We start from the raw sequence: 27,878 nt of genomic DNA, 5'->3' as shown, positions 1-27,878 counted from the left end.
GGGGAAAAACCACATTTCCTGCTGCCCCGAACACGCTGCAGTCAATGGACATGGTCTTATTTCACTGTTTGAATTAGTAATCTGGTCCTTCCTGGTAGTGTTTAGCTTTGAGCCCTGGGCTTGTGTGTTCAGCTAACAAAGAAAACCACCCAATGGTTTTGAGACACATTTCCAGATGAAACAGGTTTCCCAAAGTCCAATAGCTACTCAAGTCATTTTCATGCCCTGAATGACGGAATGCTCTGTGTTATTCATAAAACCTGGCATAGAGACAGCCAAGTTCTCATTTTGTCTGGAGTCACTGAAGTGTTAAATGCTAAGCAACATGACTAGATTCTGATATCATCTTCCCCCGTGTAATTACACCACAGTAATTCCAATGAGGTGATCGAGAGCAGAATTGTTATGCGGGTGTAGGGATGGCAGGTATCAGAATGTCTTTATAACATATAGAGCTTCTGGTTCATTCTATAGTTTGGTGATTTTTTTCTACAGAACAAATTTGTGTTGCATATTTAATCTAAATTGATAGACCTGTTGCTTAATTAAACCAGTTGGAATTTCTCTGTATTAGAATACTCATGTTATACTGATGCTGTGAAGGGCTTTTTAAAATATGTTGAACACCATCACATACAAATCACAGTTAAAATGCAACAGCAATGATGCCCTTTACGAAAGCAAGCCCTAATAAACAAGCAATTGTAATAAAATCAAGCTTTTGGTACAATGCTCTGTTTTCCAAAACAAAGGGAAATAAAAAAAGCCAACCCCATATCCAACAGAGCTGAAACTTGAAACTTAAAAAGTTTCACAAGAAGTTAAGACTGAATTAATAAATAGTCTTTAGGCCACCATTACTGGTCTTCCTGAAGACTTATTATAGAACAATAATTTCTTTTTTTTTTTTTCACATTCCTTTATAGACTTCCATAGATACGAGGAACAGTGCCCTCACATTAAATACTGTTCAGAGGATGCCTACACGTTCCCTGCTGTTTTTGCACTGTTTCCAAGGAAACATCTCAGTTCTAGCCATAAGGATCACACATTTCTAGCTTTCTTGTAGCTCTTTGTTTATTCATGACAGAAATGAAGGAATTTTATTCATAGGTACAATGTAGTTTTTCATGCTTCTGTTGTGAAGGAGAGGAATCCTTCTAGAAGTTTTGTTTACATGTGGAGAAAGTCTTAAGAAATCCTGTTATAGGAAAGATGAGCTGTCTTTTACATGGAAACAATATGACTTCACTTTTTTTAAGAAAGTGGTTTCCTCTACCAAAGTTTTGTGAATGTATCCAGATTGTAACAAATCTTAGTACTTATGATGAGAATATAATCTTTTTTGCCTCTTTCAGAAACTATTATCTGTACCATTTTACTTTACATGAAATGATTCATTGATACAGTGAAAATCTGAAGGAACACAGGACATGATTCTAGAAATATAAATGAACGTATTTTTATAAGTGGCTCAAAGGCTAAAGGTCTTAATAGAAATTAATTCCCTTAGGATGGGTCACTTGATAATTAGTCTGATAATAGCACTTTAAAAATATTTGTTGGCTGTTCTTTCTTTTTGAGCATGTAGTTTTCAGTGTGTTTTGGGTTTTGTTTGTTCATTTTTAGTTGTCCTCTGCACAATTTAGATTTAGTGATTGACTTAATCCTTGCTAATCCAGCTAGTCTTTTCCTTTCTTCCTCTTCTTGGAAGTGTTTAGATGATAAATATGATCAATAATACACATAATACCCTCTGGTGTCTTTCAAGATACTTGTGAATTATTTCCTGGCACAAGTCAGGATGTGTTCAGAGAGTCTGCTGCATATTTTGTGTTGCCTTTGGGAACATAGAGCTGAAGGTACCTATTTTTTTCTTTAGAGTAATTATCTTTTTTTTCTTTTTTTTTTTCTAAGGCTCAGTGAATTGTCTTAGGACTTCTCTGACAGTCTCAAATTACTATATTTGCTTAAACAAGGAGAACTTAGTATAAAAAATGGTCTAGACATTTCTATTCATTAATGATTAGAACTGAAATCCATTAGGAAGGGAAATGCAATTGGAATTGGGTACCTGAGCAGGAGCAATCTTGTCTTCCAGTAGTCCATGCCTGCTTTGATATTACCTTTTATTACCTTTGGTATTAAATTCATTACCTTTTTATTACCCTCCATTAGCTTAAAGAGTGCATAAGAAACATTAATTTTAAACTTTTTTAACCATAGTCTTGGATTTTTCATATAAGACCTCATCAAGTGAGAATTCCATATTTTTAGTGGGAGGTTTTTGGCATCAGGAAAATAATCTCCATGTATTTGATGTAATATTCTTTTGCCAAAGTAATGGCAAAGAATATGCCTTTATGTACACAGAGTAACATCATGATTTTTATAAGATTTTATTGTGGGCTTTTGTCTAAATTGTGTTTTTCTTTCTTGGAAGTGGTGAGTGAAATGATTCTTAGGTTAGTCACATAAATACAACTCAGGCTTGTAGTGAGTTTCCAGGGACATGCTTAGTTAAATATTAATTATGACAAGCAAAATTTTTGAGTCATTTGGAAGTGCTTTGTACACTTAGTCCAACTAACAGGCAAGGATAAAGACCACAGGATATATCTTCTGGTGATAATGGTATTGTAATGACAAGTGAACCTGGAAAATCTTTTCCGTGGTCACCATGTCTTTTGCCTTAGTGCAGTTACTCCTTTCCCTGCTTGAAGAAATCCGAGTTAGTGTAAGTTCCCACATAATTTCTTGGACGAATAATCTGAACCAGAACTAAATTTCCTTGATTTCATGCCATGAGGGAGAAAGGCACCAATGCCAAACTCATCACTGTTTGGAAATTACTAAATTGCAATAGGTAACAAAGGCACTGGTGTTCGCTTTTACTGTTGGTGGGTGTTGGATGTAGGAGTCCAGCATTGCCAAGGGAGAAACACCACTGAGCATTGGAAAGCACATCACAGATGGCAGTTTAGCACAGTAGTGAGTTACCAGGATTACCAGATGGCCTAAGAGGGTGTAAACTAGTTGTATACTCTACCTCACATGAAGTAGGAATCCTACAAAAATCAATGGAATGGAACTATTTAAACCTCTTCAAAATGTTACTCAAATGTTTATTTCTTCTCACTTTAACCCAATTATTTGACTTCTTCGGCTATATGCTTTCTTTCAGTTTATTCTGCCCACATTCAGAGCCTGTCAGGTGTGAACTAATTCTGAGTCAGTAGCCATATAACCATGTTAGGATGGAGTTTGTGCTAATAGGTTTATAGTCAAAAGGCTGTCCCCATCTGACATTTTTTAGTGCTGCACCAAGCTTAACATAGCTATGCATCTTCTTTTAGTTATAGTGGGTTGAAACTATTGTTCTCGAGTATTGTTGAACAAAAACATATTTTTCAAAAAGCAAATGTTTCTAAAAACAAATTAATATCTATTTTTTTAAAAGTAAAAGTTCTCCATTTAAAAGAAAAATGAAGGAATTTCTTCATTTTATATATGTATGTGATTACATGGTTAAAAAGAAGCTCAGCTCTTTGTGCCCTATGTTTTATTTTCCCAGCTCCAACTGAAGAAATGGTTAAGCATTTACAGGTGCGCAGCTTGCTCTCAGATAAGTCTTCTCCAGTTATAAGCTTATTCAAAAGCATTTGCTGCATCAGGCTTCCCTTCCTCTCTGCTATTCTTTCTATTTCACATGCTGTTCATATGTCTCTGAAGAGCTGAGAAAAGTGTCAGGATCAAAGGCACCCTAAAAGTTGATTCAGGTAGAAATTAGATATCAAAATACTGTTTAGTAACTTAATTTTTGAAAGGCTTTCAAGCACATGGCACTGCACTCCTATTCCTAAAACTGTGTCTGAAAGAGTCGTATTTCTGTCATTCTGTCTGCAGCAGTGGGGTTTTTACAGCCTCATGTTAGTTTAACTGAGGAACTGGATGTTTAATACCCAAAGCAATCAAGTTTATTAATCTCTATTATTATTAATCTGGATAGCTAAATTTCAATTTCTTTCACTTTCTTTTTTTTTTTTTTTTTCCTACAAGTCAAGAGATGATGCAAGAAGATTCCATTAAAATTACGATCACAGAATCCACTTTGTGTCTTCTGAATAATATTTCCAAAGTGCACAACTCAGATCTGTGGGCAAAAATCTGTGTACCATGTGTGTCCATATTTATGTGCATAATCACTCTAATGATATATTCAAAACCATATATATTTGGATTTAAGATACTATGAAGATATCGTAATGACTTGAGTTACCGCTGCCGCTGTAGTAAATCAAGTTATTTTGCACAAGTAGATGGGTCTAGGACAAGGGTGATTTGCCCCACAACAGTCTATTTCAGCAAAACTTTTCTTTCATATTTGAATGAAGAAAACTGAAGCTTAAAAAATGTTTTGCCATGGAAGACTGATTGTATGTTGTCACCTGATTAATAGCTCTAATAATTAATAGCTCCCCAAAAGGAGCAGGGACTGCAGCCAAATAGTGTAGCTAATCAGCTGTGGACTTGTGCGGACATAAAATTGAAAGTGTGTGTATCAGGTACTTGAAAGATGCTTGAAAAATCATAGGTGATAAAATGTCAGAAAACTATCATGATAAGTGGCAGTATAGATGCATAAACTTCTCCAGATATCTGTAAAAAGAGCATTGTGGGGTAAATCAGGTAGGGTAATCGTTGTCATAGCTTTAGTTATTTGAAGAAAGTTATTCAGAATGAAGCTATTTTGCATAGGGAGGATACTCCTGAAAATATATTTCCTCTTCCCTTCCCCCTTCCCCCTTCCCTTTTCTCCTTCCCTTTTCCCCTTCCCCCTTCCCTTTTCCCCTTCCCTTTTCCCCTTCCCTTTTCCCCTTCCCTTTTCCCCTTCCCTTTTCCCCTTCCCTTTTCCCTTTCCCTTTTCCCTTTCCCTTTTCCCTTTCCCTTTTCCCTTTCCCTTTTCCCTTTTCCCTTTCCTTTTCCCTTCCCCTTTCCCCTTTCTCCTTTCCCCTTTCCCCTTTCCCCTTTCCCCTTTCCCCTTTCCCCTTTCCCCTTCCCTGCCATATTGTTAATAACATATTGGAGTAGAAAGGAAGTGGGAATAGTTGTCCTAAGAATATTGTGTGACAAATACTCAGTCGTTATCCAGGGAACTGTATCCTGCACTTGCTGGGGCTTAAACTTGACACTGCAAGGCTGCCATTTTTAACAACTTGACATTTTACTTATTCTGTCTTTTCTTAACAATTTTACCACTGCGTCAACACAGGAAGCAATGAGGCTGAAGGAAACACTAGAGATTGCCAGGAGGCTTCACGATATGCTCTTATAATAAATCAGTTCCTTTATTTCTGACATGGTTTTTGCATCTTCATGTCTATTACTCTACAATTTGGCAGGGGTGTTTCAGCACAGCCACGCGGGCCAGAGCCCTGTGCAAAACAGATGTCCGTGTAAGCGACATCCACTTTCCACAGGTGTTTTCTGGTCTCAGCCAACAAGCTTGGGGAAATGGTATAACTGTAAAAAGGCTGCAGTTTAGGAACGTGCCAGCAATTGATACTCAGGTTTTCAACAGGGTTGTATCTTGCATGGAAACAGAGAAACCCAAATATGGTAAAACAGACTGGATAAGTGAATTTGAGCAGGCAACACTGACCACCCACCTTGAATTACTTTCAACTCCTACCCAGCCAGCTGTGTAAAAATTAGTTTTTTCAAATACTTTATTCCAGAAATTTACTTGAGTAGTTGAGATTTTTATGCAAGGTCAATTTATATATGATTTTTATATATGATTTTTTTCTTTTTCCTGCTGATGAGATTTAAGAAACACAGACTTCTCTTTTGACTGTCAAAGGGAGAACAAAACATAAATTTTGATAAAATTTAGAAGGTAAAATAAAAATAAACCTGTTGAGCAAAAGTTAACAAAAATTTTAGAAATATATATCCAGCTGGGGAACATTTCAAGTGAACTGAATAAAACCTTTTGTTTACTTAGACTGAACAGTAATCAAGAACTGGATTTTACTAGACCTCATCATACATACTAGTCTGGTTAAGGTGAGGTAGCAGGATTAAAATAATAAAAAAATTAATTATTTCTGGACCTTTCTTTATTGTCTTTTACTCAAGTGTGTATAATAGTAGCGATGTTTCTTTAACACCTTAGACCAGCTCCTTGGCAGTATTCCCACCTCTTCCTGACGTGGGAGATGGGTATGCCTGGAGCACTGTTGCACTTTGACCGCGCTTAGGTAGGTTAATGATATTACAAGATGGCACAAGTTAGAGGAATTGCATGTACTGAAGGCTGACACTTGGAATTTTCCTTCAGCAGGAAACGTTTGGATTTCAAAATCTTATTCCTTTTGAAATGAGATGAAAAGAACAATTAAAAAAAATCCCTTTTCTATGAAACAAAATGCCCCAAAAGATGTTATCAAAAGGTTTTATTTCTGTAAAATTGAATCTTTCTGTTCCAATTTGAATGTAATATTTTAAGGGGGCGAGGAGCCTCTAAATACAAAGGTTTTGAAACAAAAGGGGAAAAAAAAGAATTTTTTTGTTTGAGGGTCGTCTTGTCAAATTGCTTCTTTACTTCTTGAGTAAGTTTTTAAAACAACATATATACTTGAGACTAACATGTTCCTGGTCGAGTTTTGTTTCACCTGAAGAGTTTCAGCAAGCCATAAAACTGCTTGAATCCGCCCAGACCCAAAGATGCTCCTTGGCAGAGCTGAGGTTCAGGGGAGTCAGTATGAGACAAAAAGCTGTTTAAGTCTTTCCTCCTGCTAGATCCTCTCCCAAGCCCAGATACAAGGCTTCAGTGGACTTTCAAAGGGTTTAAATCAAACACTTTGAACCCCTTACACTTCGTGGACTCTTAAATAGTCTCCAGGTGAACTGTAGACACCTGTTGGCTGAATTTAAGTCTGCCAACTGTAGGCTTGCCCTTGGTGGGTCACCTTTGCAAGCCCATTCAGGAGTGTCCCACAAACGTGCAGAGATTTTGAGATAAAGCATTAAAGACACTCCTTTAGGTTACTCAGAGAATCTTAATCAAAACCAGTCTGCATGTTTACTGAATTATTCTGTGGGTTGTCTGGTTTTCATAGCAGCTTCAATCTGCAGCAAATTCCATGAATGTACTAAAATGAAGAAGATAATGATTCATGCGTCTGCATTTGCTGTTAGTGTGCTTTTCATAGCACAATTTTACAACCTGTTCCAGAAGCGACCTTCTCAGAATAACATTTTTTGAATGAGTAAGGGTCTGATCAATAGCTGTTGTGAAGCTTGAGGCAGCTGACTTGTCATTTGACAGCCTACATGAGCTGTTCTACGATGGTCTGTTCTATGATGAACCATTGTGCTAACTGCTAGTCATTAGGTGTCGTGCTTGTCCCCTGGTCCTAGTCCCAGACACCTCTGTTATTAACCTCAAAGCATCCATTCTGTTGGAGATGACATTAAAGGCTGTTGCCAACAAGTGTAAGTTTATCATCATGTATATGATGGGAATCTTCTGCAGGAGGTGATGACTGTGGTACTGTGCAGACCACCTGTAGCAAAGAAGACATAAAAATAAACCTATAGCACTTGTGGGATAGAAACAAGGTGACTTGTACATGGAAAACAGATTAGTTAGCAAGTATGAACATGGGGAAAAATACCTAGATTTTCCGAATTTTTATCTTAATTTAAATTGTTTATTGTTTTTCTCTCTGTTTTGTTTATTGCAAGTTACTGCATTACCTTTTTCATGGTCAACAAATGTTACAATTGCAGAACTTTGATACAAAACAACAACCAATATTTTAATGACATGTATGTTCTAAATTCACCCTGATATAGTTCTGTTTAAGCCAAACCCAAAATTTTATGGTTATCAAATGCAGTAAGAAATTTGACTAATGCAAAGTATCCTACCTTGTGGTTGTGAGTTCTTTATAGTCAATGTTAAGTAGCTCATGATAGTGTCACATTATGGGATGACGTGCATGCTTTGGAAATGAGCAGTCCAAACTGTCTTTGGTCTTCTTTTTAAATTCTTTTTGTTGTTGGGGATTTTATTGTTTGGTTGGTTGGTTATTAGTTTTTCTTTCTTTTTAGCTCTATTCTAATCAAAATACAGGGTCTGATTCAAAGCCCACAGAACATTTTGTGATTCTTTCTGTGGATTTCATGGGTTTATTAGACCTCTAGTCCTTCTACCAAAGTTTGAGCTATTGCTTCTCGCAAACTGAGCATGTTGCTCTGAAGCAATAAACAGACAAATTACAGGAATCTACAGGTAAAATCATGTTATCTGCAGGATGCCAGATTATATGTTAATAGTCTCGTTTTGAAAGAGACTTCACAAAACCATGCTGAATCCATAAGTTTTCTAAACGAATTTTTTTTGAAAGTTTGGGGAACATCAGAATTTGTTTCATATTTACTTCTCCATTAATTCTTCTTCAGCTACTGATCTGAAGGTTTTTGAGAGGAAAAAATGTTTGTTACTGCCTGCTCCCTCAAAAAAGATCTTGGAAAAGCCCATTAGGGTTATTTGTAGAATGTTAAAAGTCTTCTCAAGAAAAGATGTTGCTACTCATTATACCTGTCTTTGAATGTGCAGAAGGTAGCTTGTCCATAGAGGCAGCTTTCACATCTGATCCAGTGAGGAATTAATGTAGGTTTAGAACCACTTTTTTAAAAGGGTGGCAGTGGAAATTAAAGCCACCTCAATCAGTCTCTCTGTGGTTATGTGTAGTAGCAGCCGCCAAATCCTGTTGTGGCTAAAAATCACCCTGTAGCCAGGGGGATTTCTCTTTCTTACACATAGTTGACTGTTACTGAGATAGATGCCTATTCCATGCAGGTAATTTAAAAAACATCTAGACATATTAAAGGGATTAAGAAACACTCTAGGCTGCATATACTCTCATCCATCTATCTACGCCATCTGTATTTCAGCACATACCTCATCACTTTCTTTAATAAGAGGCTTTACTGATAAATCTACTTTAAGAATTGTTTGGATTGGCAGTCTTAACTGACAGCTCTCGGCTTTACTATTTTTCAGCTACTTGTTTTTACTTTCTTGTTCTTGGAGTCATAGCAACAAAGGACTTCTTTGAACAAGTGCCTCTTTTGGCTTATTTGCCATCATAATGTGTGAACTATTGATAAACATATTTAGGAGCAAAACTATTTCTCTTCAAAGTCCTCATGCCATCTCTTATTAATGGTCTCTCTGTATATCTTTACCTGCAGCTGGAATGGACATGAACATAAATAGGGGCAAAACGTGTCAGCTGCATCTACCAGATTAAAAATACTGCAAGTGTTTATGTGTCCATCCTAAGGGTCTAGCAGATCAATTCAACAGATAAGACTTTTTCCTCCTTTATTCATATTTTAAGATAGCTCTTAGGTTTTCATTTTAATGTCTTGCTTATTCTTAGAGAACAGGGTTATATGTTATATGAGCTATATTGTTACGGAGATTATTTGCCATCTCTGAGAGGATTTTCCATAGCTGTTATTCCTGAGTATTGGCAACCTGCTTGCTAGCACTGAATAATCAAACTGCTAGAAAGAAGAAATTCTAATTTAAAAAAGAAAAGAAAAAAAAAAGATTCTTCACTCTTTTCTTAAAGGCTGGTTATTTTTTTTTTTATTTGAAAAACAAAACCAAACCACTTCATATTTAATGAAGGAGCCTCCTGAAAGTTTATTATTGGAATATCATACCTTTAGCTAAGGTTCTTTTATGTGGATCTTTGTGGCATGTGAGATCTTGAAAAAGCTAACGAAGTAAAAGTAGGGTCTGATAGAGATCTTTGCATATGTAAGAATTTGTATATGTCTTCTAGGTGAATTTGGAACAGATGTTGTTCATTAAATTTATTACCTACCATAAATGATTTAGCATGAGCTAATAATTCGAGGGACTCCCAGGTGTGCACTGCTACAAAAATAATACACTGGTCAGAACTTGTTAGTATGGTACTCTCCTACAAATTACAGCCTATCCAGTCCCATCCAGGTTTTCTACATATTTTTTAGTATATATGTCTGTGCAAAAACATGCTACATGCTTTGTGCAGACAATTGTAACAGCTGTGTATGGAATAATAATTAATCCTTATGGCACATTATTCTATATACCAGATTATTTATACACACTTCTTTTTAAGCTGCGCACAGAGTACAAAACATCTTTCTTGCTGATACATGTCTGTATGTAGTTCTCTGGTTCTGTATGTTGGTGCAGCTATTTTTTAGTGATTTTACTGCAAATCAGAAACTCACAAAGCTCCCTAGCTGCTTTGACTGTCAATTCCCCTTTCAGTTATCGCATTCCTATGTATTTTTGTGTTTGTAGTTTTGAAAAGAAGGTGTGCAATTCTCTGTAGATTAGAGCTTCTGCTTTTATGAAAATATGACTCCCCTGTATGACTATGGCTGCTCTTTGCTAAAACTTGTGGAGTCTGAAAGTGATGTTATTAGACACGCTTCTCTATGTCATATTGCAAATCTTGGAAAAATAACTTAATTCTTGCTTTTCTGCTTGAGCAAAATTTGAAAGGGAGACCTGGGAGGACTCAAATAAATGGCTGCAGAAACTCTGTTTTTCTGTGGCATTGAGCAACTTCTTTAAATATTTGTAACCTACTGGAGGAAGGAGCAGGGAAAAAATCTCTCTTTACAGGCATTGCATAAAACAACTCCCAACAAGCACACGTGATAGAGAGAGAGAAGGAGTTTCAAATTTGTCATAGCGCAAAGTAAACAGCAGGCTTCACTGGGGCAACATAGAATAGCCAGGTAGAAATGAGGTTAAAAACAATTTGTTTGTTGTTGGTGGTTTTGGTTTTTTGCTTGTTTGTCTGTTTTTGTTGCTTGGGGAATGCTGAGCTTAGCAAACTGAATATTTTGGTGAAAATACCTAATACTGAAGGTGATTTATTCTCTGTAAGGCTGATGTGGATCTTAATTTTTCCCAAGTTGTTTAATAATTACATCAAAGCCTTGGATTCAGGTCATCATAATACGTGTTTTATTGTAAAACAGACATGAAGTTGCCATTTACACTTTAGCTGGAGGTTTAGCAAAATGAAGTTTCAGTAATATTTTGCGAGTTTAGCTATAAAACCAGCATAAGACATTAGAATATTAATTCTCAATAGAGTTTCAATGACCTTTAGAAGACCCCCATTGCAGTCAATGTGCACACACAAAATACCCCAAGCCAAAGAACCACAGGCCTTTCACAGTGCTCTGTGTCAGTTTAATGTGATTTGATACATTCTTTTCCAGAATGATCACCTAATTTCTGAGACCTCAATAATCATAGAGGTTAAATGATGTTCATATGTACGGGAATTATTTCAAACTAATGAAATACTTTACGTGTCAGGTTCTCATTTTTCTTATGTCATGTGAACAGTTTTAATAAGGAAATTTACTTGAAATTTGGGTTCTGTCATAGACTGGGTATGCCAGAATACCTATAAATATTCTTTGGGGAGCAATCACTGCTAACATTGCTGTAAAACAGGAGTCCTGTGTGTTGGTTCAGATCCTCTTCAGACAGATCTAGACAAAGCTCCACTGGCTGCACCAGTTTATACCAGCAAACTGTAATTTTGCTTTGGACAAAACAGCTATAAGCATTAGATTCAGAAGAAAGATACATTTATGGAATAAGGTTTCACCACAGATTTTCCAGCTCGAAGTCTGTTGGCCAAGCCTGAATATTGGCTTTTTTCTGGGTCTGTTGTATCCTCTTTTGTAAAAAGGGTGTTATCTATTGTCTGGAACAGCAGGTTTGAAGTCATGTTTGTGCTGAGAGGACATGTTTAAGAAGTGTCTATGGAATCTGGGATTATAAATCTTGGAGGAATTCACAAGGCCTCTTCAGCTAAAGCCTTGTCTGCTTAGAACTTACTTCTCTGCTTGGCTACCTAGAAAAAAGCTTGAGAGGTTTGCGATCTGTGAGAGTGTGTAAATAATTGAAAGCGAGTGGTACCCAGAGTAGAATAGTTGGACCTTACGCATGTTACTGTCTGAATGGTGGTTGATTTTTGAATCTGGGGTATTTTTTCTTATTTGTTTCATAATGCCTTATAGTGCCAAATAGCAACACCTTTATAAAATAAGACTTTATTTACTGACCATCCAAGTGTGAAGAATAGGGCAATTAATGTAGTTTTTACGGTGTTCCTAGTAATTTGAATTACTCTATACTGAGAATAAATGGAGTTGCAGAGGCATATTCTTTATGTTCTATTTTATTTTAGACTTTGCCCAAGTTTTGTTGAAGTTCAGTATTTGATAAAGGTTAGGTAGTGTCTTAAATCCATGGAAGCCATTGCTGCAGGTTGAGACCAGAGCCTCTTGGTCTAAAAATGATTTTCTTCTCGTCTTTTTCTTATCTCTGCTGAACAGCGCAAGATAAGTCAGCTCAGGTGTGGGTTTGGGACTAAATATGCATGGCAGTTGACAATATTACACAACGTAAGTGTTCAACATACACAAAGGCTTCAACCAGAAATGCAAACACTGTGGCAGCATTCAATTTTGTGTCAATAGAAGAGTACCATGAATTTGCTACCTTTCTTTTAGATTTTGTTTTCTCCAATGGACTGCTTGTACTTCATATGTCTACTATAATGAGCAACCGTCACTGTCACTTAGGGATTATGAAAAGCTCTCTTTTTTTTGCAGATCATCCGGTGAATGAATTTTTGGATCTGTTCAATCGCCACATGCTTCCTCACACAATAGATGAACCCCACATTGATGCAGAATCAGCTCAGACTGAACCCTGTACTTCAGACTCTGTGCAGGATTCATCTGAATATATAATATTGGATCCTTTCTTTCCAAACTTTATAGAGTTTGAGGAAGAGGAAGACTGTGAAAATACTACTGATGTTACAACTCCTCCAGCTTTGCAGTTCATCAATGGAAAGCAACAAGTTACCAGTGCACCTAAAAGCACAAAAGCTGAGGAAGCGAGAAGTGACCAAATTGAAAGTGTTGCTCATTCCAAAAATGTAACCTTTTCTCAAATCAATGAAACAAACACATTTATTATACCTGAAACTGAAGCTTCTGGTACTATGCAACCAAGCAAAGCTGGAGAAGTAGTAGGGGCGTTTGAAGTTACACAACCGACAGCAGATGTTGCAATGTTAGAACCAGTTTATAGTGGTGAGTCAGAAGTTGCCACAACAGACAAATCAATAGCCATTACTTCTTCATATGAGCAGTCTCTGCAAAAAAATATAGAGACTGTAACATGGCATGGAACTGAGGAGAGCTCAACAAAAGATACTAAAAACTTCCTTTTGATTACTGGCGAGTCTTCTGGAGATGGCTCCACTGAATCTGATTTATCCAGTTCTGTCTCCTCAGAAATGATGACTATGTCAAGAAAGGAAGATGATGAAAAAAATTCTGGTATAACTTCTGCTCCTGATGCATTCACTGTGGAAAATTCTGCTGTAACTGCTTCTCTGGATGCAGTTTTAAATACTGCTGTGATAGGCATAGGTGTGAAAGACCTTACTCCAGAAGAGGCAACCCCTGCTCCAGGAGATCATTATAAATCAACAGTTAAACTTAATGCAAATTCCCCTGTTGAAAACCTTCTGCAAACAAGCAGTAATACAGCAAAGCCTGTGATGAGTGCTGCTTCCTTTATAGTTCTAGAAGGCTCTGGAGATGTAGGAGAGGACATCACTGTAACTTCAGCCACGACAACAGGAACAGCAGTAACAGAAACACTTTCAGTGCAGGATATTTCTTTGGGCTCTGGCACAGTACTGCCAACAGAAGTTTCTGTAACCATTTCAGAAATCAACTCTGCTTTGCCGAGAGGAATAAGCACTCATTATTCTGCTTTTGATCAAAATTCTGAAGTAACTCTTGCCACCAATTCTGTGTCTGGGTTTATTACGGAAGAAGTAGTTGCCAGCTCTCTTGTAACTGAAAAGAATACTGAAGATGAAAAAGAAATACAGACGACTGTTTATTCAAATCAGGAAGAATCAGCTACTACTGCAGAAGGCAATTTGGAGTTGAAAGAACAGGAGACCACTGCTAGTGAAGTCAGAACTGTAAGTCAAGAGCCCACACTGCTCAGAATAACAGTACCTGTAGCAAGTACCATAAGTTCTGAAATTAGAAAGGTCACCACCGTTCCTCTCTTGAGAGAGAAGGAGCTTTTTATAAATGAAGGATCAGCAGATGAACCAGCACACATATTTTCAGGGGGTCCGACAAGAACAGTGGTAAGTACTGACTCCCCATTTATTGAGCCAGGTTCTGGAGACACAGATGTTATCATTGAGTCTGCTACTTTGACTTCAGTTCCATCAAGGTCTGTCACTGAAACACAAACAGAAAAGCAGGAAGGAAAAGTTTACAACATAGATGATGCTTTGCTGAAGAATGCAACAACAGAATATGAAAAACATGCAAGAACAGATGAACCAGCAATATCAGGTTCGAATACTGGGTCAAATGGCTTGACAAAGGAGTCTGGCATAACAAGTCAGATGACCCAGGAGTTGTTTAGTACAGGAAACCCTGGAGAACAAAATCAGGAAACAGAACAAACTTACACAGCTCCTTCTGAAGTCAAATTTAGTCCTAGTTCTATAAAAGAGATAATATCATATGTTGCACCAGGAGATAAACCTGAAGATTTAGACAACGGTGAGGTCACATCATCTCCAGAATCAGTGGTTAGTAACAACCCTCACGACATCATGGTGACACATGGTACCGGCAGTATAAAAGCAGTAGCTGAATCTACAGAAAGCAAAAATGCAAAAGTTAGTCCTCCAACTGTCTCATTAGGCAAGATCCTCCTGATTGAGCATGGCTCTGGAGAAGAATTCAAAGGTGACAGCAGCACCACAAAACTCATGTCTAATGGACCTACGGAAGAAATACTTGGAACTCATTTCTCATTTACTGATCAGGGATCTGGAGAAGCAGACACAGTAATTGAATCGTTTTTAAAAACAGCAGTTTCACCCACTGGGAGACTAGAAACACGAGAGCATTACACCAAAGGAGTCGTCAGCACACCATCTATGGATCATGCCCTCACTACCAAACCTGATGATCTGGTCATAAGTACTGAACATGAAGTAACCACAATGGGAACTGTAACTGACATAAGAACGAAAGAGAAAATGATCGATGAACTCACAGTGAGAGCTTTTACTACGAAGATTCCTTCGGTGGAAGATACTCCTTCTGGAGAAGACGGGACAAGGGAAATTTCACCGAAAGTTATAGAATCTTCGGAAGAGACAACAACAGAACGATTCATTAAAAGTACAGAGGCTAACCATGAACAACTGGGATTTCTAAATGTTCCAACTCTCAGTCCATATTCAGAAGAAAAGGAATTAGAAACTGAATCTGTTAAAAACATACTTTTGCCATTTAATGATGACAGAGTAACTGAGCCTGTAAATATTGAAAGGAAATACATAAGCTCTCCCGTTACAGATATAGAGCAAGAGGAGGACTTGTTACAAAATATTTTCCCAACAAAAGATATTCCCGTATCACTCCTGACACCTAAAGAAGAAAAGCTAACAAATAATGTGCTCATCAGTGATCCATTATTTTCAGGACAAGGATCGGGAGATGATCTTGTTGTTATTCCTTCTGTAGTACCATTGATTGTCAAAGAAATCGTGAGTCCTTCAAGTCCTCAGACTTCTCATCCTACAAATATGGGGCCCAAACTTTCAACTGACAAGACCCAAGACTTTGAAAGGAGCAGTACTGAATCAAATGCTGAAGTTAATGAAGAAGTTACAAGTGCTGTAACTGAGCAGCTGTCAGAAACAGAAGACCAGTTCCCCAGCTCGGTAATTACCAGTTCCCCATCTTTAGCAGAAGAGAGTTCTAAGGGCTTCAGCTCTGAAGAGGTTAAAGAGATGACGCCTTATTTTGTTGCAACAGAAGAACCTCACGATGAGGGAACTCACTACAGAAGAGAAGAAAATGAAACAGATAGGACAACAGCTACTTCTAAAGCTGTTTCTCCAGAGCAGAATTCATATTTGCTTGTTAAAGATGGCGTAACTCCTGTTTCTGCAATACTGAGTGTAACTCCTAATCTTGAAACAGAAGAATCACTTACAACATCAACAACAAAAATGCCAGGCAGAATATTACCTGAAAGCTCTGGAGAAGGATCTGGCTGGGTTGGTGTTTTGGATTCGTCTTCTCCTGAAACATTTACTCATTTGTCAATACCCCCTGTGTCAAAGGTAGAGCTAAATGCTTCATCTGCTGTTCCTGGGGAGGTTTATTCTGAAGTTATGACAACAGAGGCACCAATAGGTGGATCACAGACTGTGATCACACGACAACCATCCCTTTTTACAGAAGAAAAAGAGATCGTGGCAAATCCATCTGCTGTTCAGCCAAACACAGCTACATCTGAAGAACTAACAAGTGATACTGGATTATATGAGAAAATTATTCCCATGATTGATGATAAAAGGAGTGTTTTACTGAACGTTTCTGTTTATGGTGATATTACACTAATTGAAGAACGACTTCAAATCCCATCAGAAGAAACAACTATTATAGACATGGATCACCCAAAATCAATACCTGAAGATATAATAAGTGTGCAGACAATGCCAAGTTCTGTCATACAATCGACATATGGCAGTGATGACAGCATTACAGCTGAAGGGGAGAAATATGATTTAACACCTAAATTTTCCATAACCAAAGAGAAGACACTTGAATCTGGTGAGACTCTTTCTTTGGCTACTTCCAGTCAGCCACGTAGTGAATCAGTAACAGCTGGGCACAGACCGAAAGCAGATGACAAGGATTTGGGTTCAGGGAATGCCGTGAAGTTCACATCTGAAACTCCCATCACTACCCAACTCTCTGAACTGGGCATTTTCCTTCCTACAGTACCATCACTGGCAAGCCCTCATGTGTCTCCTGAGTCTAAACATGATGTAACAAGCACAACAGAAAATACCTATGAGCTGAATACTTCATCAAACCACCAAGTAATAGCAGATCAAAGTGAGACAAACTCTGTTTCTGGCTTCTCTGGAATGGGCCAAGAAGAACTGGATGATAAGCAGCCCGTGGCTCCTTCTCTAACACCAGTTTTAACTGAGACAGAAAAGTCTTTGGCAACTGACATGCTTGATGTAAGTACTGTCACCACTCAGCATACATCTCAACTGACAACTGTATCATCTAGCAAGAATGAAGAAAAGCATCCTACAGCATACACAAACATAAAATCAGCATCCACAGAGTATGAAGAAACAGATTCAGTGAGCCTTTATTCAGTACCTCAAACTCCTAAATCCTCAGTAACTGTTCAGCTAGTTAATGGAGTATCTGAGTATCCTGAGGTAATCATTCCAAGCACATCATCGTCAAAGGATTCAGATCAGTCTGATCATTCATCAGAAGGAACCTTCAAAGAGGTTAGTTCTGATATTGCGGCAACATACAAACCACCCACTATAGACCTTCTTGGCACCACAGAGTCTTCTCTGCTGGAGTTTTCTCCCAAACCTGTTTCAGAAATCACAACTACCGAAAGTACTGCTCACTTTAATGGACTTGTGACAGACAGAACAGAGGAGACTGAGACCTCTGTAACTGATTCAGCTTTTGAGGAAGGAGCTACTGTTTCTGGAGATTCTCCATCAATACATGTCTTGCCTACTGCTTTTCTCAGTTTCAGAGATAAAGCAAGCACAGATGTTCCAAAAGTTAGCACAATAGAAGTTGAAATGCCCTCAAGTAGAGTGAACAACCCCCACCAAGAAGATGACAGGAGCACTGAGGGAGAGATCCCGTGGCTTTTTTCCACACCTGTTTCAGATTTACCCAATAGTATTGAAAGTGATGTATTTAAACCTGACCAGGAAGCAGTTACAGTGCTATCCTCATCTTCCCAACCTTTGGATACAAGCACGGAAACACCATCAGGTTTGTTTGGTCAAGAGGAGATCACGACAGTTCCTTCTAACATTGCAACAAACATCACTGCCCCTGGAAACAGTCTGTATCAAAACGAGCAGTCAACGATGAGCTCTGAGGAGCCGTATACTATTGAACTTGTAACTTCGTCTTTTTCCCTTCCGGAAGTCACTAATGGATCAGATTTCCTGATTGGCACCAGTGTGGGTTCAGTTGAAGGCACAGCAGTGCAAATTCCAGGTAACTTCCAAATGTGATCACTGTCGTATATATACATATTTTTTTTTAATAGCTGTAAATGTGTGGTTTAAGTCTGATAAGAGGTATGGCAATCTGAGCACCTTGTGAAATAACAACAGAACTTGTGAGCCTCAAGCTTTGAAATCAACCACGATTGTAACCCCTACAAAGTGAAGGAGGATGCGGGTACCAAAACTCAAGCTCAGTGACTTTTCCTGAGTGTTTGCAACAAGGACCTCTGGATCATACTTGAGGTAACCAGACAGTTCTAAAAGACAGGAAGGTAACACTGACTGCAATAGAGAATTCAGCTGTAATTATTTAATTTTACAATTTCTAACAGACAATTTTGTCTGACAGCTTTTGTGTGTTGTCATGATGATAATACTTACACAATTGGTTTATAGGTAGAGTTGTTTTAAAGCATCTTGCATTTGACTTAGAAAGCACACGTAGTACACATTTCAGGATCAGAATTTTCTATAAAAAAATAACTTCTCTTAACCTACAAGGTAACTGTCTAGACAAGAGAAAATTGAAACCTAATGTTTTCAGCCTGTCTGTAGCTTTAACTGGTTGATACAGTTTCTGTCTCTTATAAATTACAGATCCTTTTGTTAGATGTCATTTGTCACATTATTTTGTTTCACATAGCTGTTATTAGGCACCATTTCACCAAACACACAGATAATGCAGGTAGGGTCAATATGAATAGCATTGCTTCAATTCATATTTTATCTAGTTATAGCTGAGGAAAAAACTCAATTTTATAGGGTTTTCTGTTATTTTTCCTCAAATAATCCAGGTAGCTGTCAATTTAAAAATGTTTACTGGGAAAATATGCAGTCCGTAGGAGACAAACAGATAGTAAATGCACAATGAACATTGTTAGGTGTTTAACATAGCCCTACATTTGGGATTTTCAGTGAAGCAGTCCTAAAACAAGCATCCTATCCTGTGGATAGGATCAGATCCTTTTCAAAACCTCCGAAGTGAAATCCTGCCCACTTAATTACGATTCCAAATTCATGCAGACAGGTTTTGCTTCTGGAAGTTTTCAACTAAATCTTCTGCTTTCCCCTAACTAGACAAGGAATCTGGTGCTTTAAAGAAGACTTCTTTGAATCGATAACTTGCAAGGGTAAAACAGATATTGCTCATCTTCTCTTCCATAAACCATAGTCAGATTGCTTTGGAAAAATGTAATCAAAAATCTAAATTTTTCTCATATCTCTGAACTAACTTAGGTTACAGAACTCTTTTAACCATTTTGTAAGTTTTCAAAGCCAAGGCTTGCTTCTTGTATCCCAGAAGGACTGTCTTCCTGATTTTCCTATAACACTGAGAAGATAATACTTAGAAATGGTTATCCAGTGTGTACTTGTTTGTATGAGTGATTGCTCCTAGGAATTAAGTCAGATGCAAATACCTAGGTATCTAAACTCACTTGAAATAAGCATCACTACAAGGCATAGAGGTCTGCAAGGAAAAGCCATTTAAATGATAACTCCCATAACAACTGTGGATTTCACAGCAGGTAAGCTTTTATCTTAATGTTTAGTTCAGTTATGGATGTATTTGGTACCTTTATTTGTGTTCTTGAAATGTGTTTTTAAGAAAGCCAGGTGGGAAATATGCATGTGTGAAAACATCCTTTAAAAGAAATTAGACTTTGTGGGCATTGATTGATTAAATATAGCAAAATGAAACAACAGCAGCCAGCCGGTATGTTCTGTGTACCCAATCATTCTTCATAAACTAACCCTGTCAAAAAAAGCATTTTCCATTCATTTTGCATATGTTTAACTGTGTTCAGCTATAATTAATTGTCATGTCATGCAAACTAAATCCTCAGCAGAATATCATGACTGCCAAATATAGTACAAATTGCTATGAAAAATATTATTCTGAAAATAAGTTATACTCGTTCATAGTAAATGCCCTGTCATTGAAAATAATGATGCCTGAAAACAAGCTTTACTATTTTAGAGAGCTATCATATTTTCAGTAGTCTATTATGTTAATAGAGTTTCTTTAACTACAATAAACCCCGCAACATCAGTGCAGAAATGCAGAAAGATTTCTTGTGGCGAAAAATGAAGCTACGGAGTCAATTTTCTTTTTCTACTTGTTTAACAGGCCAAGATCCGTGCAAAAGCAATCCCTGCCTGAACGGTGGTACCTGCTATCCGCGTGGTTCTTTTTACATCTGTACATGTTTGCCAGGTTTCAACGGTGAGCAGTGTGAATTAGGTAAGCTGATGCCATCAGATAATGATTAAGTCAAATATAAGTGTTTCATACATGAAATCTGCAGAAGTGGAGTGGTTTTGAATTTGAAGAATATGTAGACATTTGAAAAATTCTACAGTGAGGCCTTAAGAACAGAGCAATAACATGAAGGAGGTCCACGTAGTCCTTTTCTCTCTCCCCATAAAGTGCATAGATATATACGCACACAAATGTAAGAGAATCATAGATGAACTACATGACCTAGCATTCACAATTTGTATTCATAAATACATCAAATAAAACCAAATAAACATTAATATTTCAGGGCAGTTCTTAAAAGTTTTGTGTAATTATTTGAAAGGCTGATAAAATAAACTAATCCCAAATCTGAATGTCACCTTAATATTATTTCAAGGAAATTTGAAGTATTATCATAATCATATACATTTTTGGTATAAATTAGTATTTTGGTAACCCTTCTAGCTGCGGACATCCTCAAGCTTCATCTATGTTTACCTGTTGTGATTGTGAGTTTCAAGAGACTCACCAGTACCATTCAGAATAACCAGCTTTCCTTCCAACTAGCAAGCAAAAGTATGATAACAGTGGTAGCTTGGCTGTTTAGTGTACAGCTAATGTAGGCTTTTGAAAAACTGCAGGTTTAATTCCCTAATACATACTATGGTTTTACCTGTTACACAGTTTCCTGCCAAATTTGAAAGAAAAAAAACAAAACAAAACAAAACAAAACAAACTCATGCAATGTTGCTAAAATTAGTTTAACTCATTATATATAACTTGGGAGAAAAAAACAACAACTACAAACAACCCCACCCAAAGGCTGATACCAGTGCGGTATAAATGTGAGGATTACTTTTTTTTCATTTGTGTTGTGCAAGACATTATGTGATTAAAAAAATTAGCAGGTGTTTTTCTCAGCTTTCCTAGCTCATGTTGATGAGTTTGTTAGTTCCCTAGAGGGCTGTTGTTGGTAGATTTCAAGTTTTAGACGTCGTATGTTAAATCTTCTTTATCAAAGAATATGGCATCCCCTGATCACAAACTAGAGTTCAGAAATTATATATATATATATATATATATATATATATATATATATATATATATATATATAGAGTGGGTTTTTTTCTTTTTCAGATTATAAATTATTATTCTGGCCATGTCTTGTCCCTTTTAACTGGAGTGGGACGCTTCATGTCCAGTCACCATATAGAGATACGGTCTGTGGTGCTCAAGAAAGTAAACCTCAGCATTTTTATCCATAAAATGTTGACCTGACATTGAGGGATATTCTGTATGTAAGACATAAAATGTTGACTTGAGAGTTTTCCAAATGACTGGAACAAATAAGACCTAGCATAAAATTTGAACAGAAGTATATTTTAAAAAGAAAATTATTAAAAAAGAAGCCTTTCATATGATGCAGCAATTATGCCTAGCATTGAATACATGCTTTTTGGTTTGTAGATATGTTTACCTTCTCTCTTATATATAGTTAGTCAGTTATATAATAGTCAGTCACTACCAGCTGTTCACTTGCAATTAATATTTTTGCAAAATCTGCATCAAAGATTAAGCTGTGATTGTTTCAGAAGAGCAGCACTCATTAGAAAACACCATATGATCTTTATAAAGAGATCTGCTAGCTTATAACCTCTGCAAATACATGCACAAAGTAATTATATTGAATGAACTACTGCTTGAATTCAAAATTTGAAGACAAAGCATTCTAGCAGCCAGAGAATGTTATTTGTCTACTCTAGAATGATAGGCTCAGCAGTAAACCTGTGCATGACTACGAACGTTGCTATCTGAGTGGTCATTTAGTGAGATTGTCTTTATTATGCTTTGTCCATATCCTGATAAGATTAGACAAGGAAGAAACGAGAAATGCAAACCAATAAGATCCCAGGGCATGCTGTTTTGCAGGCTGAAATGAACAGTCTCCTTCCTGGTATAAGATAAGATACCCAGTGTTTAATATTTGTTAAGATGTTTGAGTTTTCTAGTACTTATGAGAATTTTTTGTGCCATGGTCACACACAGAGGTCAAATTTTCCACCAGTATGAGAAAATACTACACACTGCACAGTATCACTTCTTTCTCAGCTACACAGGGACAAATGGAAGGTCTAAATTTCAGAAATTAGGAGTCAGAGCGGAGGATATAAAATTTTGGATCAGTAATGTCACATTTCCTGAGGAAACCACTTCTTAGCTTGTGGGTGAAGAGAAAAGAAGGTTGTGCATAGTGAATTCAGTTATCGTGCAAATAAACTGGTTACTTGGATCTTTTGCAATACTTCATTCTTCTGTATTGAACTGGTCTTAGTAATAAGTATGACTAAGGCTGAGGAACATTTCCCTTCAAGGCAGTGAGTGGGTTACAAAAACTCTTTTATCTTTATGTTGTAGATATCGATGAATGCCAGTCTAACCCATGCCGGAATGGAGCCACATGTATAGATGGCCTCAATACGTTTACTTGCTTGTGTCTGCCAAGCTATGTAGGTGCCCTCTGTGAACAAGGTAAAGTGCATTCTTTAATGTGCGGTGATCGAGTTCGTCTGTTTCCGTTTCTACACCCTTGTGGGGTAAATAGACAAAGCCTTCTAAAAGTGAGAGCATGGAAGAAACTGTCAAAATCTGTGGGAAGTCATCAGTGGTCAGGAGAGATTTTAATATTTGAGTTCCCGTGATTTGTGGCTCTTTAGCAGATGGGTGAGAGCAAACTCTATCCACTTGCTAACCTGACTGATATATTGGGCAGTTTCTGTGTCAAAATAACAACAGCCGTACAGTTTTCAGGTGGTTCCAAGGCAAGCACAGTCTGCTCATATTGGCCACCAAACTATGGGGAATACACATAACAAGGTTCTCTCCTTACTGTATTGTTGCTTATGGGATAATGAGTACAACCAGACTTACTCTTTAACTAAGCTTTTGTCCTAAAAATTATACATATTATGAAAGATGTATCAGAACCTGTCACTTCCAACAAGCATCACTAGAAAGTAGGAATAGTCTACTGAATATTCTACATTATTTATCCATCCACTGGGGACAATAGCCTTGACAACTTCATCGCAAAATTTTCAAATTGATTTGTTCTGTGATGATTTTAGGAGAAATAGGTGCAGGATCACAATTACAAGGAGGTTGTAAAATACTCTCTCAGCTGGACAACTGAAATGAATTAAATATCCAAATTTCTGTAACTGTTAGAACATTGTCTGCAAGAAATCCCACTGTATTTACAAGAAATATTTACAGTGCAAGATGCTTACTTGGTATGTCTATGGAAGAGGAAAAATAGGGTAGCAACACCTGTTCTGTCAGCAAAACTAATGAAGGCATTTCAATGGGAAAAATTCATGGTGTTTTAAAGTGTACTTTCTAAAGCTTATGAATACACTTTCCTCTTTTTCCTCAGCTGAATGGTTTTGGTCACAGGTGAATGAACCAGTTCTTTGGATTTGTTTATTTAATATCGTGTATTATGTTTGTTTCTCATTTTCAGTGAAAGGCAGTTTGCAAATCCTTCCAGCTCAACCTATAGAGATTTGTTTGTTAGAGCTCAAAACTCTCAAAGCTGACCGACCTCAGCACTTTTCACTGTTTAAGTTTTTCAGTATTCTGGCTAATTTTGTAATTTGAAAGGACTTTTTGAATCTGTTCTCCAAAGCTGTAAGTGGACAGTGTTTTCAGAACAAAAGAAATAAATGTTCTCACTCCTTTCCTCCTCCCCCTCATTCCAGCAATCCAGAGTAGCAAGTGGCTCTGAGTACCGTGGTAGTTTTAAGCTGCTTTTTATGATCAACCTGAGAGCACATTTTAGGTGGTTAATGGGAACATTTCCTAGTTTGTCAATCAGAACCAGAGCCCTGCTCTCTTAGCTTTGGAATTTAAATTTCCTCCACTTAAAGTCCTGCAGTGGTTTGGGACTTGAGAAAAGCATTTAGTGCCAAATTTCCACTCCACCAGACAAAATAAAACTGTGTTGGCAATTCAGACACAGTTGTCTGGCAAGCAGGCTTTATTTCAAGGCACCAGTCCTGACCTCACTAGATTTAAAGACCAGCCAAAACGACAGAATGCGTACCTCAGTGCCACAGGAAAGGTGGAGTTGAGCACACCGTGATTATATTTCATACTCTTTTTTCTTTTTTTCCCCTCCAATGTATTACTATTCATTTTAGAAAGCTTAAAAAAAAGTCGAGCTGAAGATCTCTCTTAGGCACACTGCTGAGTATTCGAAACGCCACCAAAGGGAATGGAAGCAGTGAGCACGCATTTCTTCTGGAAATGAAACTCAAAGTAGAGGACAATTCCACCGTGTCCTGGTCCTATGGCACTGGTGTAGAAAAATCGTAGAGTTCAGGATTTCACCCAAGTGCCCCAGCGAGACTTTTCTAGACTAAAGGATCTTTATGTGATATATTAGTCTGTGTCAGTGTTAGAGGGGGATGTGACCAGAGGACAGTGCAGCTGCACATCAGGGAGCTCCTGCAGGTGGTAGAAACTAAAGGAGCCTTCAGGGTGATCTAACCTAGGGTGAGGGTAATCAATCCTGAGACTCAATGAGCTATAATTGGCTCCCTGACAGCTGTTGTTCTTGCCAGGTGGCAAGAGTTCAGCTGACAATCTGAGCCCAGGAACTTCTTCCTGAAGAGATCTAAAGTTGTCTGATGTTAGAAATAGAGCAGTTTAGGGTGTTTCCTTCTCAAACTAAGTTGGTAGCTCAGTGAGCCAGCACTGCTTCTTCGTCAGACTAGACTAAAAGTGAGTGGAGTACCTCTGTTATATAATACCCTTTCACCCCCTGCATGCACCTTTTCAAAGTATACAGATGCATATGTGCATGCGACCTGGTGACATTTGAATATCACTTCTTAAAATGCAGAAATATCCCAAAACCACTTTTCCAAAGGGTGACCGCAGGCTGCAGTAGATCTTGATGCAAGTCTCATCATGGGGGAGCCGTCAGTCTTTCTTTCCATTGTCATCCCTTTGTGAAAAGCCCTTCTGAGACCAGATAAATCAGCCCAGGGCTCAGATCCTCCCAGTTTTGCTGCCTGAAGCATTGCTTGGCAAGCCCTGTGTTTGGGGAAAGGAGAGGAGGGTTGTTTGATACCCTGTCTCACACTGGGCTGTGTAGACAACAGTCCTCAGGGATCAGCAGAGCCATGGAAGTTTTCGGCTGTTGTTGTAGTATCTAGCCATCTATATTTGTAGTGACGAATACCTTGCTTCATGAATAGTTACATGGGAAACAACAAAATGGTAAAGATGTTCAATTTAAGTCTCAATTTTAAGAATAAGTGTTTTTAATGAAAACTAGATGAGTGTCTATTTAGATTTTCCTCTTCCTTCCTTGGCTGGCTAGACTGTCCTTTTCTTTTTCTCCTTTTACTGTTCTAACTGGTGTCTACCTGCTTTCAAGGAGTGGTATTTGTGTTTTAAACTTAAGGTCTGGCTTTCTCGTCGGCAGGGTCTCTGCAGGCACAACTGGGGTAGCCTGTTTACCAAATGCAGCTGCATGTATGGACTTGTGTGCCAAAATGGCGCATACATGTTTGTTACAGGACATGCCTCCTTGGGGTAATACACCAGCTGTTCTCTTCCAGGTTATGAAAACAAAACAACTGGGGTTTTTTTGGGGGGAGTGAGGTTTGTTGTTTGTTTATTTGTTTTTTCGATTATCATATCAGGAACAAAGTTTTTTTTTATAACCCAGGTTCATTGTTGAAATGTCTGTGATAACTCTGTTCTCATTTGATTCACTTTGTTCCCAGGGCTTGATAGCTTGGGATGAAAGTATTAAAGAACGGCTCAGTGCAAAGATACGTTCTGTAAACAGATGGTCTCTAACTGGTGTCTTTCAGCTGAGAAGGGATTATTTTGAACATTTACCAGAGAAATGTTTTCCCCTCAAGATGTGTGGGCTAATGGGCCTCAGACATTTGTTCATTAGATGAAGGCAGACAGTCATAGATAAAATTCACAGCTGAGCAAAACTCTCATTATGTTCTAGTACCCACATTTCAGTCTTTATTTTCTTTAAGCCTGTTACGGAATTTCTTTAAAGACAAGGGACCTATTGTCAACAGCTTATTGCAGCTGTTGAAAAAGTGGTACCTACCTATGTATTAAACCTACAGAGAACTTTTTTTTCTTTTAATGAAACTACAGAGAACAAAGGTGTGTAAGTAACTCTTTGCACACATCACTGAAAAAGCCTGTAAATTGTCAGAAATCTTAAGACTACTCAGACAACTTTTAAAACACCATAAATATGGCAAGCTGTGTTTCAGTCTTTCCATCACATTCTCGAATAAGGTTAAGGAAAGCTATGGTTACCACCCTGAATAAGTATACAATGAACGTAAAGTTTTGTATTCAGTAAATGCTTGCACCTATTCTGCTTACAGATGATCGGATCAGAACATTTACAGCCACCTGCAATTAGCCTTTATGGGTTCAGTAAAATCATTAAAACCTATACCCATATGGAACCCTTTTCTCTGTGTCACCCTTTCAGTTTTCTTAGCGTAGTAAGGTACACACACACACTCAGGACAAAGCACTGCAGAAATAAAACAGTGCCCACATTTTTACTTGCCTGGTGTGCATTTTTCATTCTCTAGCCTCCTGACTCTTCCTTTCCCTGTCCCTTTTTCCCCCTCTTCTCATCAACACCCTGTCTCAAAAAAAAAAAAAATAAAAAAAATCAAATCCACTCTTCCTATTCTAAAAATCCTCTTTATTTTATAGCTATCAGCCCTGGCTTTTTCTGTCTTTGTAGATAAGGTTTACAAACAGGTGCAGAAGAAGTTATTCAGCTTTTCCCTTTTGGAAGGCAACATGCCCTTTTGGATAGCAGGGAGGAGTTGTATAATACGTGTGCTGTGGTGCATGTGTTTCAACTGAGAGTACCTGTGTTATCATTTGGCACCATCTACCTTAAGGAGTTTTATTATTTACGATCCATGCTCTGACCATTACAACTCATTCTTTGAACCTAGACTTCTAGGTTTTGTCTTTTCAGCCCTCTTTGCCTCCCTCCGCAGAGGCCAAGGAAGACTTGATTAGAATAGCCTGGAAATGCTCTCTGGCCACGATTTTCTCAGCATGCAATTCTGCTTGTTATGATGTGACTTTTTTCCTGTGGGACAGGGAGTCCCTGAACAAGATGAATAATAAAATCTTAAGTGCCTTCACAAAGGACATAGCACTGTTAGTCAGCATCGTGTGGTTAAAAAAATGTTCTAGGAAGCCAAAGGCAGACTAAACTTTAAGATGGCCTAGATGCCAGAGATTAAAGCTGTATCTGAAGCCTGCACCTCATACAGAATACAAAGAGGGACCAGATAAAAAACCCCAAA

General features: G+C 37.8%; 1 protein-coding gene across 1 annotated transcript in view; it reads left to right on the top strand.

Annotated features, from left to right (window-relative positions):
* The window catches only part of VCAN (versican), a gene marked incomplete at both ends in the record, with an annotated part of 104,473 nt that overhangs the window by 56,998 nt on the left and 19,597 nt on the right, over positions 1–27,878 (top strand). Inside the window, 2 exons of the mRNA XM_080362918.1 lie at positions 20,383–20,496; positions 22,909–23,022. Coding sequence (XP_080219044.1) covers positions 20,383–20,496; positions 22,909–23,022 — 228 coding nt within the window. The remainder of the gene's footprint in view (positions 1–20,382; positions 20,497–22,908; positions 23,023–27,878) is intronic.

Source organism: Nesoenas mayeri (genome assembly GCF_963082525.1).
Source record: "Nesoenas mayeri genome assembly, chromosome: Z".
Lineage (NCBI taxonomy): Eukaryota > Metazoa > Chordata > Aves > Columbiformes > Columbidae > Nesoenas > Nesoenas mayeri.
This window is presented reverse-complemented; position numbering and strand designations above follow the sequence as displayed.